Raw genomic sequence first — 17019 nt, 5'->3', positions numbered from 1 at the left:
GAAAGTAATCAAGCTAAACAAAAGACAGAAAAAAGAATTGTGCAAAAGGAGATTAGACTTAGGGAACTCAGTGACTCCATCAAATCCAATAACATTAGCATTATAGGAGTCCCAGAAGAGAAAGAAAAGGAGATAGAAAATGTATTTGAAGAGAAAATATCTGAAAACTTCCCTAATCTGGGAAAGGAAACAGATATCCAGATCCAAGAGGCACGGAGAACTCCCCAAAAATATCAACAAAAGCAGATCCACACCAAGAAATATAATGAAAATGGCAAAATATAGTGATAAAGAAAAAAATTTAAAAGCAACAAGAAAAAGGATAGTTACATACAAACTCATAAGGCTATCAGTGGATTTTTCAGCAGAAACTTTCTAAGCCAGAAGAGAATGGCATGATATATTCAAAGTGCTGAATGGGAAAAATCTGCAGCTGAGAATAATCTATCCAGAAAGGTTATCATTCAGAATAAAAGGAGAAATGAAGAGTTCCCCAGACAAACAAAAACTAAAGGAGTTCATGACCACTAAACCAGCCCTGAAAGAAATATTAAAGGGGACTCTTTGAGTGAAAAGGAAAGACCAACAGTGACAGTACTAAGGTAGGAAACACAAAAGTGTTAAAAATGAATATTTTTGTAAAATATCAGTCAAGGACCTCACAAAAAAAAAAGCATGTAAACTATGACACCAAATACTTAAAACATGGGAAGGAGAGGAGTAAAGAAAGAATGGGTTCAAAGTAAAATGACCATCAACTTAATACAGATTGCTATATGCAAAAGATATTATATACAAACCAAATGGTAACCACAAATCAAAAATCACTAATAAATATGCAAAGAATAAAAAGAAATCCAAATATATTACTAAAGAAAACTGGCAAACCATTAAACAGATAAGACAAGAAAGGATCAGAGAAAATCTTCAGAAATAACCACAAAACAGGTAATAAAATGGCAATAAATATGTATCTATCAGTAATTACTTAAATGTAAATGGACTAAACACTCCAATCAAAAGACATAGAGTGACAAAATAGATTTTTTAAAAAGAGACTGATCTATATGCTGTTTAGAAGAGATTCATTTCAGACCTAAAAACACCTGCAGATTGAAGTGAGGAAATGGAGACACATTTATCATGCAAAAAGTTGTCAAAGGAAAGCCTGAGTAGCAATACTTACATCAGAGAAAATAGACTTTAAATCAAGACTTTAACAAGAGACAAAGAAGGGCCCTGAATAATAAAAAAAGGGGACAATCCAACAAGATATAACAATTGTAAATACTTATGCACCCAACATGGGAGCTCCCAAATGCATAAAACAGTTAATAAAGGAACTAGTTGATAAAAATATAATTATAGTAGGGGACTTTAATACCCCACTTACATCAATAGGTCATCTAAGTTGAAAATCAACTGAAACAGTGCCTTTGAATGACATACTGGGCCAGATGGGTTTAACAGATATATTCAGAACATTCCATCCTAAAACGGCAGAATACAGATTCTTTTCAAGTGCACGTGGAGCATTCTCCAGAATAGATCACATATTAGGCCATAAAACAAGCCACAATAAATTGAAAAAGATTAAAATCATATCTTTTCTGACCACATCACTCTGAAACTAAGTCAACCACAAGACCAAAAAAACAAAAAAAAAACAAAAAAAAAAACCTTGAAAGAACACAAATACATGGAGATTAAATAACATGCTACTAGACAATGAATAGATGAACCAGGAAATAAAAGAAGAAATCAAAAAGCACATGGAAAGAAATGAAAATGAAAACACGATGATTTGAAACCTTTGGGATGCAGCAAAAGCAATCCTAAGAGAAAAGTTTATAGCAGTACAGGCTTACCTCAGGAAGCAAGAAAAATCTCAACTAAACAACTTAACCTTACACTTTAAGGAGCTAGAAAAGGAACAATAGACAAAACCTAAAGCCAGAAGAGGGAAGGAAATAATAAAGATTAGAGCTAAAATAAATGATCTAGAAACTTAAAAACAGTAGAACAGATCAATGAAACTGGGAGCTGGTTCTTTGAAAAATCAATAAAGATAAACCTTTAGCCAGGCTTATCAAGAAAAAAAGAGAAAGGATTCAAGTAAATAAAATTACAAATGAGAGAGGAGAAATAACAACCAAAACCACAGAAATACAAACAATTATAAAAGAATATTATGAAAAACTATATGCCAACAAATTGGCCAACCTAGAAGAAATGGGTAAATTCCTAGAAATGTATAACCTACCAAAACTGAAACAGGAAGAAATAGAAAATTTTAACAGACTGATAACCAGAAAAGAAATTGAATCAGTAATCAAAAAACTTCCACCAAACAAAAGTCCAGGACTAGATGGCTTCTGAGGAGAATTCTACCAAGCATTAAAGAAGAATTAATACCTATTCTTTTCAAACTATTCCAGAAGATAGAGGAGGAAGGAAAACTTCCCAGATCTTGCTATGAGGCCAGCATTATGCTGATGCCAAAAACAGATAAAGACCCCACCAAAAAAGAGAACTACAGGCTAATATCTCTGATGAACATAGATTCAAAAATCCTTGACAAAATACTGAATCCAACAATACATTAAAAAGATTGTTCACCAGGATAAGTGGGGTTTATTCCTAGATTGCAAGAGTGGTTCAGTATTCACAAATTGATCAGCATGATATATCACATCAGTAAGAGAAATAAGAACCATATGATCATTTCAATAGATGCAGAAAAAACATTTGACAAAGTACAACAACTATTCAAGATAAAAACCCTCAATAAAGTAGGAATGGAGGGAACATACCTCAACATCATTAAGGCCATATACAAAAGACCCATAGCTAATGTAATCCTCAAGGCAGCAAAACAGAGCTTTTCATGTAAGGTCAGGAATAAAACAAGAATGTACACTCTCACCACTTTTATTCAATAGAGTCCTGGAAGTCCTAGCCACAGCAGTCAGACAACAAAAAGAAATAAAAGGCATCCAAATTGGTAAGGAAGAAGTAAAAGTTTCACTATTTGCAGATGATGTGATATGCTATATAGAAAACTCTAGACTCCACCAAAAAACTTCTAGAACTGATAAATTCAGTAAAGTCACAGGATATAAAATCAATATGCAGAAATCTGTTGCATTTCTATACACCAATAATGAAGCAGCAGAAAGATAAATTAAGAAAACATTTCCATTTACAATTGCATCAAAAATAAGAAAGTACCTAGGAATAAACCTAACCAAAGAGGTGAGAGACCTGTATTGTGAAAACTGTAAAAAACTGATGAAAGGAATTGAAGGCAACACAAAGAAATGGAAAGATATTCTATGCTCATGGATTGGAAGAACAAATATTGGTAAGATGTCTACTCAAAATAGTCTACACATTCACTGCAATCCCTATCAAAATATCAAGAGTTTTTTTTTTTTTTAAGAACTAGAACAAAAAATCCTAAAATGTATATGGAGCCACAAAAAACCTTGAATAGCCAAAGCACTCTTGAAAAGCAAAGCTGGGGGCATCACAATTCTGGACTTCATGTTATATTACAAAGCTTTAGTGATCTAAACAGTATGGTACTGGCACAAAAGTAGACACATAAATCAATAGAACAGAATAGAAACCCCAGAAATAAGTCCACAATTATATGGTCAGTTAATCTTCAACAAAGCATGAAAGAATATCCAATGGGAAAAAAAACAGTCTGTCTCTTCAATAGATGGTGGTGGAAAAACCAGTCAGCTACATGCAAAAGAATGAAACCGGGATCACTCTCTTACACCATACACCAAAAACAAATTCAAAATAGATTAAAAACCTAAATGCAAGACCTGAAACTATAAAAATCCTGGAAGAGAACTCAGGTAGTAACTTCTCTGACATCGGCCATAGCAACTTTTTTCTAGCTATATCCCTCGAAGCAAGGGAAATAATAGCAAAAGTAAACTGTTAGGACTACATCAAAATAAAAAGCTTCTCTACACAAATAATTAACAAAACTAAAAGTCACGTTTGGAATGGGAGAATGTATTTGCAAATGATATATCCAATAAAGGGTTAGTATCCAAAATACATAAAAGAACTTATAAAACTCAGCACCCAAGAACCAAAGAATCCAATTAAAAAATGGGCAGAAGACATGAACAGATATTTCTCCAAAGACATCCAGATAGCCAACAGACACATGAAAAGATGCTTATCATCACTTATAATCAGGGAAATGCAAATCAAAACTACAATGTGATACCACCTCAAACCTCTCAGAACGGCTAAAATCAACAATACAAGAAACAACAGGTGTTGATGAGGATGTAAGAAAAAGGAACCCTCCTGCGTTGTTAATGGGAATGCAAACTGGTGCTGCCACTGTGAAAAAGTCATTGCACTACTAGGTATTTAACCAAAGAATACAAAAACACTAATTCAGAGAGGTACGTGCACCCTTATGTTTATAGCAGCATTATTTACAACAGCCAAGATATGGAAGCAGCTCAAGAAGTGTCCATTGATTGATGAATGGATAAGGAAAATGAGATATATATATATAAAATTTATAATATGTAGTTTATATATGATGTATAATATATAACTATGTTGTATTGTGTGTGTATAATGTATAATATAATATATCACTACGTTATATTGTGTCTATATACACATACATATATATATACATATATATATATATAGTGGAATGTTATTCTGCCATAAAAAAGAATGAAATCTTGCATTTGCAATGACATGGATGGAGCTAGAGAATATAATGCTAAGTGAAATAAGTCAATCATAGAAAGACAAATACCATATAATTTCACTCTTGTGTGGAATAAGAAACAAAACAAATGAGCAAAGGGAAAAAAAGAGAGAGGAAGAGAGTTAAACCAAGAAACAGACTCTTAACTATAGAGAACAACAGATGGTTACCAGAGGGGAGGGGAGATGGGTGAAATAGGTGATGGAGATTAAGGAACGCACTTGTGACGATCCCCAAGTGATGTATGGAATTGTCAAATCATGACATCGTACCCATGAAATTAATACAACACTGTATATTAACTAACTGAAACTAAAATAAAAACTTAAAAGAAATGAGGAAAAATCTCTTTAAAACACTATCAAACTGGGGCGCCTGGGTGGCTCAGTTGTTAAGCGTCTGTCTTCAGCTCAGGTCATGATCCCAGGGTCCTGGGATCGAGCCCCGCATCTGGTCCCTGCCTGGTGGGGAGCCTGCTTCTCCCTCTCCCACTCCCACTGCTTGTGTTCCCTCTCTCACTGTGTCTCTGTCAAATAAATAAAATCTTAAAAAAAAAAAAAAAAATACTGTCAAACTATTGAAATATTATGAAAAATAACTAAACAACTAAATAAATGGAGAGATAACTATATTCATGGATTAGAAAGTTTAGTATTATAAAGATTATAATTTCTCATCAAATTGATTTACAAATTTAATACAATTGGAATTAAAATTGTAAAAGATTTCTTCCTGGAATTTGGCAGCCTCTTTCCAAGATATATGTATATGGAAATGCAAAGGACCTATAATAGCCAACACAGTCTTGAGGTTAAAAAAAAATGGCAGTAGTTGCTCCACTGGCTGTCAATATTTATTATAAAGCTACAGTAATTAGACATGCTTTATTGGCACAAAGATTAGAACAGAGAACCTAGAAACAGATCTATGCATATATATATATGTGTGTATATACTTGATTTGTGACAAAGGTGTCCCTGCAGAGCTGTGGGAGAAGGCTGTCTTTTCAATAAATGGTCTTGGAAACGTTTGATTTCCACATAGGAATAAGAAAAATTAACTTGACAAATATTTCACACCATAAAAAGTTAATTCTGGGGTCAAGGACTTATAGATTTAAAAGTGAGTGGAAAACTAATATAGATTCCAGCAAATAGCATAGTAACATATCTCTATAACCTTAGAGTAGGTAAAAATATTAAATGGTACACAAAAATCCCTAATCATAAAGATAAAATTGATTAGACTATAATAACATTAAGAAAATCAATTCTTCAATAATTAACTCTCATTAAGATAGTAAAATATAAAACCTTCAGATAGAAAATGCTATTTGCAAATTTTGTGAGTAGCAAACACCTTTTATCCCAAATGACTAAAAGTATTGACAAGCTCTATTGATGAAATGCTCACACACTGAAGGGAGAATTTATATTGTGATACCTAATTTGAAAGATTGAAAATTTTACTATATTTGGACATATATACCATATTACCTGGTAGTCCAAAGACATGTAAAAGAATGTTTGGACAGCATTTTTCATGATAAACAAATGCTACCAACAATCCAAATGTCCTTCACGAGGTGAGTGGATGCATGTATACTGGTACATTTACACAATGGAATGCTCTACAAGAGTGAAAAGAATGAGCTGCTGCCAAATGCAACATCATAAGTATATCTCATTAACAACACTAAATGAAAGATGCTAGGTACAAAAAGCTGTGTACAATATAATCCCATTTATAAAAAGAAAAAAAAATACAATAATTTTAAAGAATTTATGCTAATGTGGTAAAAATATTAATTTAAAAAGGAGAAAAAGGTTATGCTTATCATAAAAGGGTATAGTGATTCTTTTCAGGTAGAAAGAAGATGGAAATATTGAGGAGGTAAGAGCTACCTTTGGGGGTGCTGATATTGAGTGGTGGTTACAAGGTTGTTTATTTGTTCAAAGTCATCAAATTGCATATTTCTGTTTTATATATTTCCCTATATGTCTATTTCATTTCATAATATAAAATATTAAAAAGTAAAGCATAGAGCATAATAAAAATCAATTGTGTTTTAAAGTAGAATTTTTTTTGCTGTTGGAAATTACCCAGATGTTGATTTTTTTTAAAAACTAGCTTATACTGATTATATAGCATTATTTGACAAGTGAAAATTTTTAATATTTTATTCACACAACGATAAGTCGCATTACTTGAATGCAATCATATACCATTACCCTGTTTTAACTGAGTTTAAAGTACTTGAAAAAAGTGTTCTCTTTTTTTGTATAAAAATGTTATATTCAATTTTAAAGAAACAGTCATAATTAGTAGATGCAGAAGAAATATTTGAGTTAAATAGATATATTACTTTAGATTTTCTTCATGTTTCTCTTCATACCTCTATATTCTAAATTAACTAAATAATATATCTGTATTATGACATTAATTCAAGAATATTTTAATTAGAAAACTCACTTGTAACAATACTATTTATCTGTTACAAAAATATTTATCCAACAGATGTTAGATGAATATATATGAAGCTTATTTTAAGCTGATAAAGTAGCTGTTCATTCCTGTTATTACAAGATAATTTATAAATGCTTATCTGTACATGACATTCAATGCTGTTTCAAATACATAAACATACTTATTTAACTTAGAGTTTGAATTTTAAGAATACCATTTATACAAAAATATTCATCACAAAATAAATAACAAAGGTCTATATTTATGCTACCTATCATATTATGCATAATCACATATTATCCATTTTCCCAATAGTTCAGAAATCAACAATTCATGATTTTAGAGTGGTTAACTGTATTAGTCCTCCTTCCAAGTCATTTTTTATATGAATGAAGTATAAAGGTATTGAGTGAGTGAAAGGAGCCTTGTTTACTTTAAATCCTAGAAATTTAGTTGTTTAGTATTTTATTTATTAGTTGAAAGTATGCTTCACCCTAACTCATCAAAGCTCAAACTAAGCAATACATTGATAAAGAACAGATTTTCTTTAAAAAGATGCATTTTATTTCTTAGTTTAATGGCTGTTTTCAAACAGCTTCAGAGGCACATGCTCTTCAAATATATTAAAATACTGTGTATTTCTTGAAAATTAAAAGAAATGTGTATCACTATATCAATTATAACATGTAAACATATTAAGAGCATCTTTAAAGCTAATATATGTTAATGACATTTGTTTCAGACCTAAGGCAGCTGTTCTGGAAACTTTCCGTTGCTTGGTATTCCTCATGTTGTGTAGATTTGGTCATCTGAAGCCTTTCATTCCTTCTTTGTCATTTGCCTTTGAGGTAAGACATTTGTTTTAGGAAGCTATAGCATGATTATACATCTATTGTGTATTTAATCCATTCATTCAACAATGTTTTTGTCTATTTTGTGACTAGTACTTGTGGGAAACTTACTTATTCATGTACTTACCATACCGTATTAATTGTTTCACCTGGAGCTAGTTAATATTGTTGAGTTTCAGCTTTTTGGTCTTTAAATTTGGATTGGTATCATTGACTTCATAGACTTGTTGGACAAGTTATAATGTTTATAAAGAAAAAGTAGGCCACATAGTTGGTTTTCAGCAAGTAAAAAAATTACAGAAAGTTATTTACGGCTTTTAAGGTAAAGATTTGTTTAAAATGTCGTATCAGTTACCCACAAGAGATGATGATTTTATAGAAATAAACCATTGATGTCACTGAGATTTTTCTACAACTGAAAAATATAAGTTAAAATTTAACCTTCTGTGATGATTAAAACTTATCTTCCAAGAACTTCCAAAAACTGGGGGGTATATATTTATTATCTCAGATCTTAGACAACTGTTAAAAAAATTTTATTCTCATCACTAAACTTTTAATGGACACGGTTTTATTCTTTTAAATTAAGGGTTATATCATTTAACTTTGGTGCTGAAAAGCCTACTAACATGCCCAGAATATACAATAGGTAACCCCTTTTAAACATGAAACATGAAAGCAAACCTTCTGCCAGCATCAATGGAAAGACTAAAATAGGCACTTTATAATTTAGTAATGATAGTAAATTGGAGCAAACTCTTTGGAAAACAATCTGGCGCTACCATACAAGGCATATGAGTCTAAAAATGAGGGAGGAGAGATGTATATGTATAAATGTATATATTATATACATGTAAATATATCTGGAAAGATAAATAGAATTTAATATATGGTTGCCTATGGAAAGGCCAATTGTGTGAGTAGGAGAAAAAAATATGGGGAAGATTTTCTTAACATTAAGTTAATATTCTTTACTACCTTTACATTTCTGCACCACCTGATTATATTTCTTTAAAAGTCATGTAAATTTAGGAAATGAGGCATAAAATGTTAGTATCAGGATACTAGATATCATCCATCTAATACATTTTGCATTTAAATAGGTACTAAATAAAGTTTATATGATGGGTACTTATATTGTTTCTTGAGATTACAACCTAAAAACAAAATGAAGAAACATAAATTATACATATTTAATGAAATTTGGAAATATACATGCCAAAAAATAAAATATTAAAATCAAAGAATAGCATTCTCACACTCTAATGAGGGAAGATATTGTAATTATAGGTATTAAAAGAAAATAATTCCAATTAATGAATCTACTCTTGGGTATACTATGGTAGTTTATCTTCAATGATCCAGAAGTAGAGAAATGGGTTCTTTAAGGTAGCCATGGTATAAACAAATGGGAATGTAGGATTATAGAACCATATTGAATTTGGGGTTCTTTGATGATGGGATAGTGGAGAACAGTGTAGTGTGTCTGACTTTTGAACATGATGAATTCTAGTGGTGAGATGCTGTCCATTTACTTATTTTAGTCAGTAGGAGAACATGAGTGGCTAAGACTTGAGCTTTGAAGCCACATTGCCTGAATTTGATTTCTAAATCAGAAACTTACTAGTATTTGTCAGCTTAAATATTCTTTGCCTTGCATTCTTTGTCTATAAATGGATGAAATAATAAGGTCTGTCTAATAGAAATTTGAGGATTAAAGGAGAATCTGTGTAAGAGATTTAGCATAGTGCGTAACATACAGTACATGCTCAATAAATATTAGATGCTATTATTATTATAATTTTATATGAAATGAAAGATCCCTTGGAATAATACTTTGGTTTGCCTCAGGATCCAAAAGTCAAGTATGGGAACAACTGAGTAGAGGAGCAAATAATGTTGAACCTAAAAGTCATGATTATGAACTCTTAGTCTAATGCTGACTCTATGACATGAGACTCTGTGCCTCAGGTTGTTTACCCGTAAAATAGGTTTGATGAGAGTTGACATGCACTGAGATTTTATTATGTTCTAAACGCCTTACTCCTATTACTTCATTTAATCTTTGTATCAGTGTAATGGGGTATAGCTACTATTATTATTTTTATAACAAAAAAATTGAGTTACAGAGAGGTTGAAAACTTGTCTGAATTAACATAACTAATAAGTGAACAAGTCAGGATATAAATTCAGACAGTCTGACACTGTGACTCTTAATTTAGCAACATTTTCTTCCATGTAATGATAGCAATACTTATTCACCTCAAGGAATTTAGATAAAAAATACAGATGCAACGTAGCAAAAGTACTTTGAAAAACATAAAGACCAAAAAAAAAAGGTCTTATCAATTTGATGGCAAAAATGTTTTGAAAAGACTAATGGCTTCAATAACTTACCTCTGAATTATCTTTAGTTCATGATTCAAGGGAGGGAAGACATAATGGCAAAATCTTTCAGGCTGCTCACCTACTCTTTCCAGAACCTGTTCTTGTCCATCTAGGCACACAGACTGCTGATTCTTCAAGACTAAACACTGACTGTGATTTGCCAAGAAAACATTTCCTTAATATGGTGTGTTAATACTATCTATTTACATGGTTTGGTGCAAAAATTTAATGACAAAGGGTAGCACATAGGAAGCACCTGAAACATTTTAGTTACTATCTTTGTTCATATTACTATTAGTACCCTATTTTATAATTAAATATTATTGCTGCTATTATTATTAAAGTATTATCATCATCATTATTATTAACCATTGAATTTCCATTGGTAAAACTCCACAAGTCTTCTCTGACCAGAGGTCAATAACTATATGGTAAAGACTGGGCAAGTATTTCATTATCAATGTTTTACTAGTGAAGCAGCCTTTTCTTCCACTTCTTTTTTGAGTTCAAGAAAAATGCAAATTACTAGTTATCAATTCTTATGTTCTTTAAATTCAAAATTAAAAAAAAACGAGTTATCAGGGGCGCCTGGGTGGCTCAGTCGGTTAAGCGACTGCCTTCAGTTCAGGTCATGATCCCAGGGTCCTGGGATCGAGCCCCGCATCAGGGGGGGGGTCCCTGCTCAGCGGGGAGCCTGCTTCTCCCTCTCCCACTCCCCCTGCTTGTGTTCCTGCTCTTGCTATCTCTCTCTCTGTCAAATAAATAAATAAAATCTTTAAAAAAAAAAAAAACGAGTTATCAGTTCTTATAGTCTTAATTGTGAATTTCATATTTGTGTTTTCCTCATATTAGAAATTATGTAAATTTTTACTATTTATTGTAGTATTAATAGAACTAATTCTTTGCCTTAAATGGGGAGAAAAACCTAATAAATAGCCTCCGTGACTACATTCAGTAGGAATCAGGGGTGAATGTATTATTAAGGACACAATGTTCTCATCATTTTTCTTTGAAGCTATCATTAAAATCAGTGTCATTGAAGCAGTTAATCCCTTCTTTTATAAATTAATGTTGTATATATTGGCAACATCAGCTTGCAGCCCTGTGACTCTTCTCTATTTACCTAGAAGGCTGGTTGGAAGTTTTTCTGTTATACTACTTCATTATGTAAGTCAGATGCCATAGATTTGCACGGTAACCATCCTTCCATACTAGGCCTGTACTGCTGGTTACACCCACAGCTTTAAACACATACACACAAGCACACACAGGATGGAATATTGACCATAAAATTTTACTTAGATTATAAAACAGCTCTTAGGTAATTACAATTCTGAGTCACAAGTACAAAGCAGATTTTAAATTTGATCCTGTGTGATCTGTATGTAGAAAATGTATTCCCTTTAGCTTCTATCCATAAGAATATGAAGCAAAGGAGTGGTGCTGGGACTATTTATAAATAGAATTAACTGCTATAGAAATGCATAGTTGTTTATTTAGTGTGTGCAGTGGTTAGTCCATGCCCTTGCATATTTCTTTAGTGAGGTCAGTTAATATTTTGACCACCAATTCATATACTTTTTTAAAAAAAGATTGATTTTATTTATTTATGTATTTATTTATTTAAAGAGCGTGAGTGTCAGGGGTTTGTGGTGCAGAGGGAGACGGAGAGAGAATCTCAAGCAGACTCCACGCTGAACAGGGAGCCTGACCCGGGACTCCATCCCGTGGCCCTGGGACTATGACCTAAGCCGAATGATCATGACCTGAGCTGAAGGCAGATGCTTAGCCATCTGAGCCACCCAAGTACCCCTCATGCACAGGAAATTTGACAGAAGAACAATCCCTTCATTCTTCCATTCATTCATTTCTCACTAACATACAGCACAGACATTTTTTTTTTTCTACTATCTCATGTGTAATTTGTTCTTTCTAAGATGTGCCTATGAAACTGTGGTTGATTTATTTTTTTCTTACATCAGTAGCTTTAAAAATATCTAATCTGATGAGCCTTTTTAAAGGGAAGATAGCAAAATCAAAAATAAATAGCAATTTTTGATAAGTATACATGTATATAAGAGAATGGGAAATACTCATTTACAGATATTTTGATCCTATATGTATTTTGTTTCATATAACTTTTTCTTTAACTGAGAAGATAGTTAAGGTACTGGAGAAAGTATTGGCTTTGAAGTCACACAAATCTAAGTGTCATTCCCAGCTCTGTCAATTGGTTGTGTGGTCTTCAGGAAGTTATCTAAAATAACCACAGCTTAGCTCCCTAGCTTTTTCCCTCAGCAAAAAGAAGAATAAAAATCCCCCAGGGATTGTTTTGATATTCAAAGGACTAAAGGAGATAGAATGTAGCATAATACCTGGTATGTAAGTAGTGAGAATTATTCATAATAATTATATACATATATATTATAAACACACATACATACAGAAGCTACGCATACACATTTAAAATAATGTTTTTAAAACTAGGACATTTAAAGCAATGAAAATATGAACCTGAAAATACCTGCTTTCTAGTGGCCAAATAATTTGAGTTGATTACAAAAGAACTTTTGGAATTTGAAGAATGGCTTTAAAATCTGATTTATAGATTTTAGTTTAGTTATGTCATTAAAACATCACTCCTAAAGGGTAAACCAACTTGTATCTGCTGAAGATGTGCACAAGAGTTGGGTAGAATTTGGAGAGGAAGAATTTGGGAGGAAGGTGGAGAGCACTTGACTTAAGGGAGAGTACAATGAAAAGTCCATGAATCAGGGGAGACCATGGGCTGCTTAAGTGATGACAGGAGCCTAGTAACAGCAGCCCAAAGTGTGGATCCTGATAGGAGGTAAATAAATGCCCATGGAGGATAGAACCAGCTTGCCTAATGCTTTCAGTGGTAGGCAGAAACGTTTATTCCACACTTACTGGAACACCAGCTCCAGTAAAAACAGAGCAAAAAGCCCTGTCTTTGTGGAGATTAGCTTTTAATCAGTGTATTAATTTTTGATTGCTGTGTAACAAATTACCACAAATTTAGTGGCTTAAAACAACACACATTTATTATCTAACAGTTCCCATGGGTCAGGAGGTCAGGCACAGTTTTGCTCAAAACTCCGTTCAGGGTCTCCAGAGGCTGCATTTAAGGTAAGTCTTGGCCAGATTGTGTTCTCATCTGGAGGCTCAACGACGGAAAAATCCACTTCTGAGCTCATTCACATTGTTGACAGAACTCATTTCCTTGCAGCTGTATGACTTAGGGCCCCGGCTTTTTGCTGGCTTTTGAGTGGAGGCTGCTCTCAGGTGCTGGAGGCTGCCTGCAGGTCCACCCCACGTGGGCAGCCTCAACATGGCTGCTTACTTCATCAAACCTGGAAGGAGAACTTTGCTTTAGGGCTCAACCGCTCTTCTTAAGAGCTTTTAGCTGATTAAGCTAGGCTCCTCCAGGAGAATCTCCTTTTTTATCAAATGAAAAACAACTGATTTAGGATCCTAATTACAGCTGCAAAATCCATTCATCTGTGCCATATTCTGTTGGCTAGAAGCAAGCCCTAGGCCTCATCCACACTCCAGGAGAGGGGATTGTACAAGCTAACAGGTCATAAACGGCAAGGGTGGGGATCATGTGGCCACCCTAGTTTCTGTCTGCCACAGTTGGGGAAGATGGACACAATAACTCAAATACTTACATACATAGACATATATGTTTATACTCACATATATGGCTTAGCAGATCAACTGCTAAACATGACAAGAACTGACATCTTGACAATATTGAGTCTTCCTATACGTGAATGCAGAGTATCTTTCCATTTATTTATTTATTTATTTAAGATTACTTATTTGAGAGAGAGAGAGTATGGGGAGGGAGTGGCTGAGGGAGAGAGAGAATCTTAAGCACACTCCCGCTAAGTGGGGAGCCCCATATGGGGCTCTGTCTCACAACCCTGAGATCATGACCTGAGCCAAAATCCAGAGTTGGATGCTTAACCGACTAAGCCACGCAGGCACCCCCTCCATTTATTTAGTTTTTTATTTCATTCTTGGAGTTTTGTAATTTTCCTCATACAGAACTTGTATATACAGTATTTTGTTAGATTTATTGCCTGCATAATTTTTTTTTTAGTTTTAATGTGAATTGCATTGCACTTTTATTTTCAAATTCCACTGGTTCATTCCTGGTATGTAGGAAAGTGATTGACTTTTTCTATTAACCCTATACCCTGCAACCTTATCCTAATCACTTATTATTCCCAGGAGTTTTTTGTTGATTCTTTCAGATTTTCTACATAATCATGTCATCTGCTTAGCTTAGCAAGAAAGGAACAGAATGAGGAGTTTAGTTGTTGACTTTTTATTTATAGATTTTTCACTAAAATAATCAGAAAGCTTAAGTTAAACTATATTCATATATAAGCTTTTTCGCTATATCATCATTTTTTTAAATTTTTACCAATAAATATCATAGGTAATTTTAGTTTACAAATGCTACAGGTAGTATTCCAAGTGGTTTATAAATATAATTTCCTTAAATACTCATAGCAACTTTATAATGTAGATGCTACTATATGTCACATTTAACAGATGAGGAAATTGACAAGTAATTTGCCCAAGGCCACAATCCTGTATGCAGAAAAGACAGGATTCAAACCCAGGCAAGTCTGTAACCTGTGCCTTTGACATGCTATACTGGAATCGTGCCTTGAATTGTTTAGCTACTGTTATGTGTCAATGTTGGGCGTTCTTTTTTTTTTATTTTTATTTTTAGTCTGGATTCATTTAGTTACAAGTGCTAGAAAACTCAATAAACACTGGCTAAGAACAAGAGTGAAAATAGTGATTTATGTTCAGTGTTGTTATTCTTCAGGGCCTGGTCCTGGGATCCTGCTTTCTTCTCTATCCACCCTCACCCATTTCTATTTCTTTAAACACCATGGATGTAGTGATGACTCCCAAAATTTTATCCCCAGACCAGAACTCTAACCTCAGCTGTAAACTCACACATTCTGTTACCTATTTAAGATCTTCTCCTGAATGAGGTAGACACATCAGACAATTGCATATGCAAAGGTGAGCTCTTAATGCCTTTCTCCTACATATTCTGTTCCATCTCAGTAGATTTAGATCTCAATAAATAGGCACCACAGACACTTTCACTTAATTCATATATCTAGTAATCATTCTTGTTTTACCTTCTCTTTTGCCACCCACTCAGCAACTTCTGTGGCTTCTACTCCAAAATACTTCTTAGACTTCATCCCCATTGTCACCAACCTAACTGAAAGCACCAGCATATCTTGTTAGGTCTGATACAGTATATTCCTAAATATTCATTCACCTTACTCTATGCTTGATACTTTCTGATACACTTTATATGTATAACATGATCAAGTTTAATTTAAACTGCTAAATAGCTTTAGATGGCACTTGGAATAAAATCCAAACCCTTTACCATAACCTACAAGGCCCTCAGTGAAACATTCATACTCAGTTGCCACTACTGGCTCATTCCTCAGTCTTGGAAGTTAAGCTAATGAAAAAAATACATGGATAAATAAAATTATGGCTCTAATATACAGCAGGTTACTTTATTTCTAATAAAGTCATGAGAAAGATCATGTAACTTTTTTCATTGGCATAGTTAGGGATTTCTTGGAAGAAACCTACTTCAACAGAAAAGAAAAAAAACAACTATGATGTGTCTGCAGGTCATTTTGATTCATCTCAATATTTTTCTTTAATTACCTCATCTTTTAAAATTTAAATACACTTATTTTAAATGGAAAATTTTTCACTATAGTAATAGAAAACCCTAAAGTTAAAAATACCCAGAAACAGAAATACCCAATTTAAAAGGTCATAAGTTTTTAAAATAAAAATACTAGTAAAAATAAAAATCCTAACTCACAAAAGTCATATCTGAAAATTAAATCCCTATGAAAATGGCATTAAATGTGATTATTCAGCAACATAGGGATGTTTAGCTTTAATGTAATTGTCAGAGTCACTTCTAGCATTCACATTTCCATCCTAACTCCTGTTTTATTTTATTTTTTTATTTATTTTTATTTTTTTTAAGATTTTATTTATTTATTTGAGAGAGAGAATGAGATAGAGAGAGCGCATGAGAGGGGAGAGGGTCAGAGGGAGAAGCAGACTCCCGCCGAGCAGGGAGCCCGATGTGAGACTCGATCCCAGGACTCCGGGATCATGACCTGAGCCGAAGGCAGTTGCCTAACCGACTGAGCCACCCAGGCGCCCTCCTGTTTTATTTTAAATGTGTATATCCCCAAAAATTCATTTGAATAAGGTCAAAACAAACAAATGAAATTAAGATAAGTAAAAAACAAAAACAAAAACTTTGTACCTGAAACTAATGTTACACCGTATATTAACTACCTGGAATTTAAATAAAAACTTGAAACTAAAAATAAAATAAAAAATAAATAAATCACATGATCAATCCAAACAAAAAAAAATTAAGTAACAACCTGAAAACTCACAGAGATGTACTTTTTTTTGTCTCACAGGCCCTGATTATGGGTCCTGGAG

The 17019-nt window shown here is 33.2% G+C and overlaps 1 protein-coding gene across 2 annotated transcripts in view; it reads left to right on the top strand.

Moving 5' to 3' along the window:
• The window catches only part of AGMO (alkylglycerol monooxygenase), a 330223-nt gene that overhangs the window by 181193 nt on the left and 132011 nt on the right, over positions 1-17019 (top strand). For both annotated transcript variants that reach the window (XM_028117298.2, XM_088018484.1), the window contains one exon: positions 7971-8076. In XM_028117298.2, coding sequence (XP_027973099.1) covers positions 7971-8076 — 106 coding nt within the window. The remainder of the gene's footprint in view (positions 1-7970; positions 8077-17019) is intronic.

The sequence above is a fragment of the Eumetopias jubatus genome, unplaced genomic scaffold (assembly GCF_037043125.1).
Source record: "Eumetopias jubatus isolate StellerSeaLion01/CBP00866 unplaced genomic scaffold, mEumJub1_p1.0 scaffold_14, whole genome shotgun sequence".
In the NCBI taxonomy this organism is placed as follows: domain Eukaryota; kingdom Metazoa; phylum Chordata; class Mammalia; order Carnivora; family Otariidae; genus Eumetopias; species Eumetopias jubatus.
This window is presented reverse-complemented; position numbering and strand designations above follow the sequence as displayed.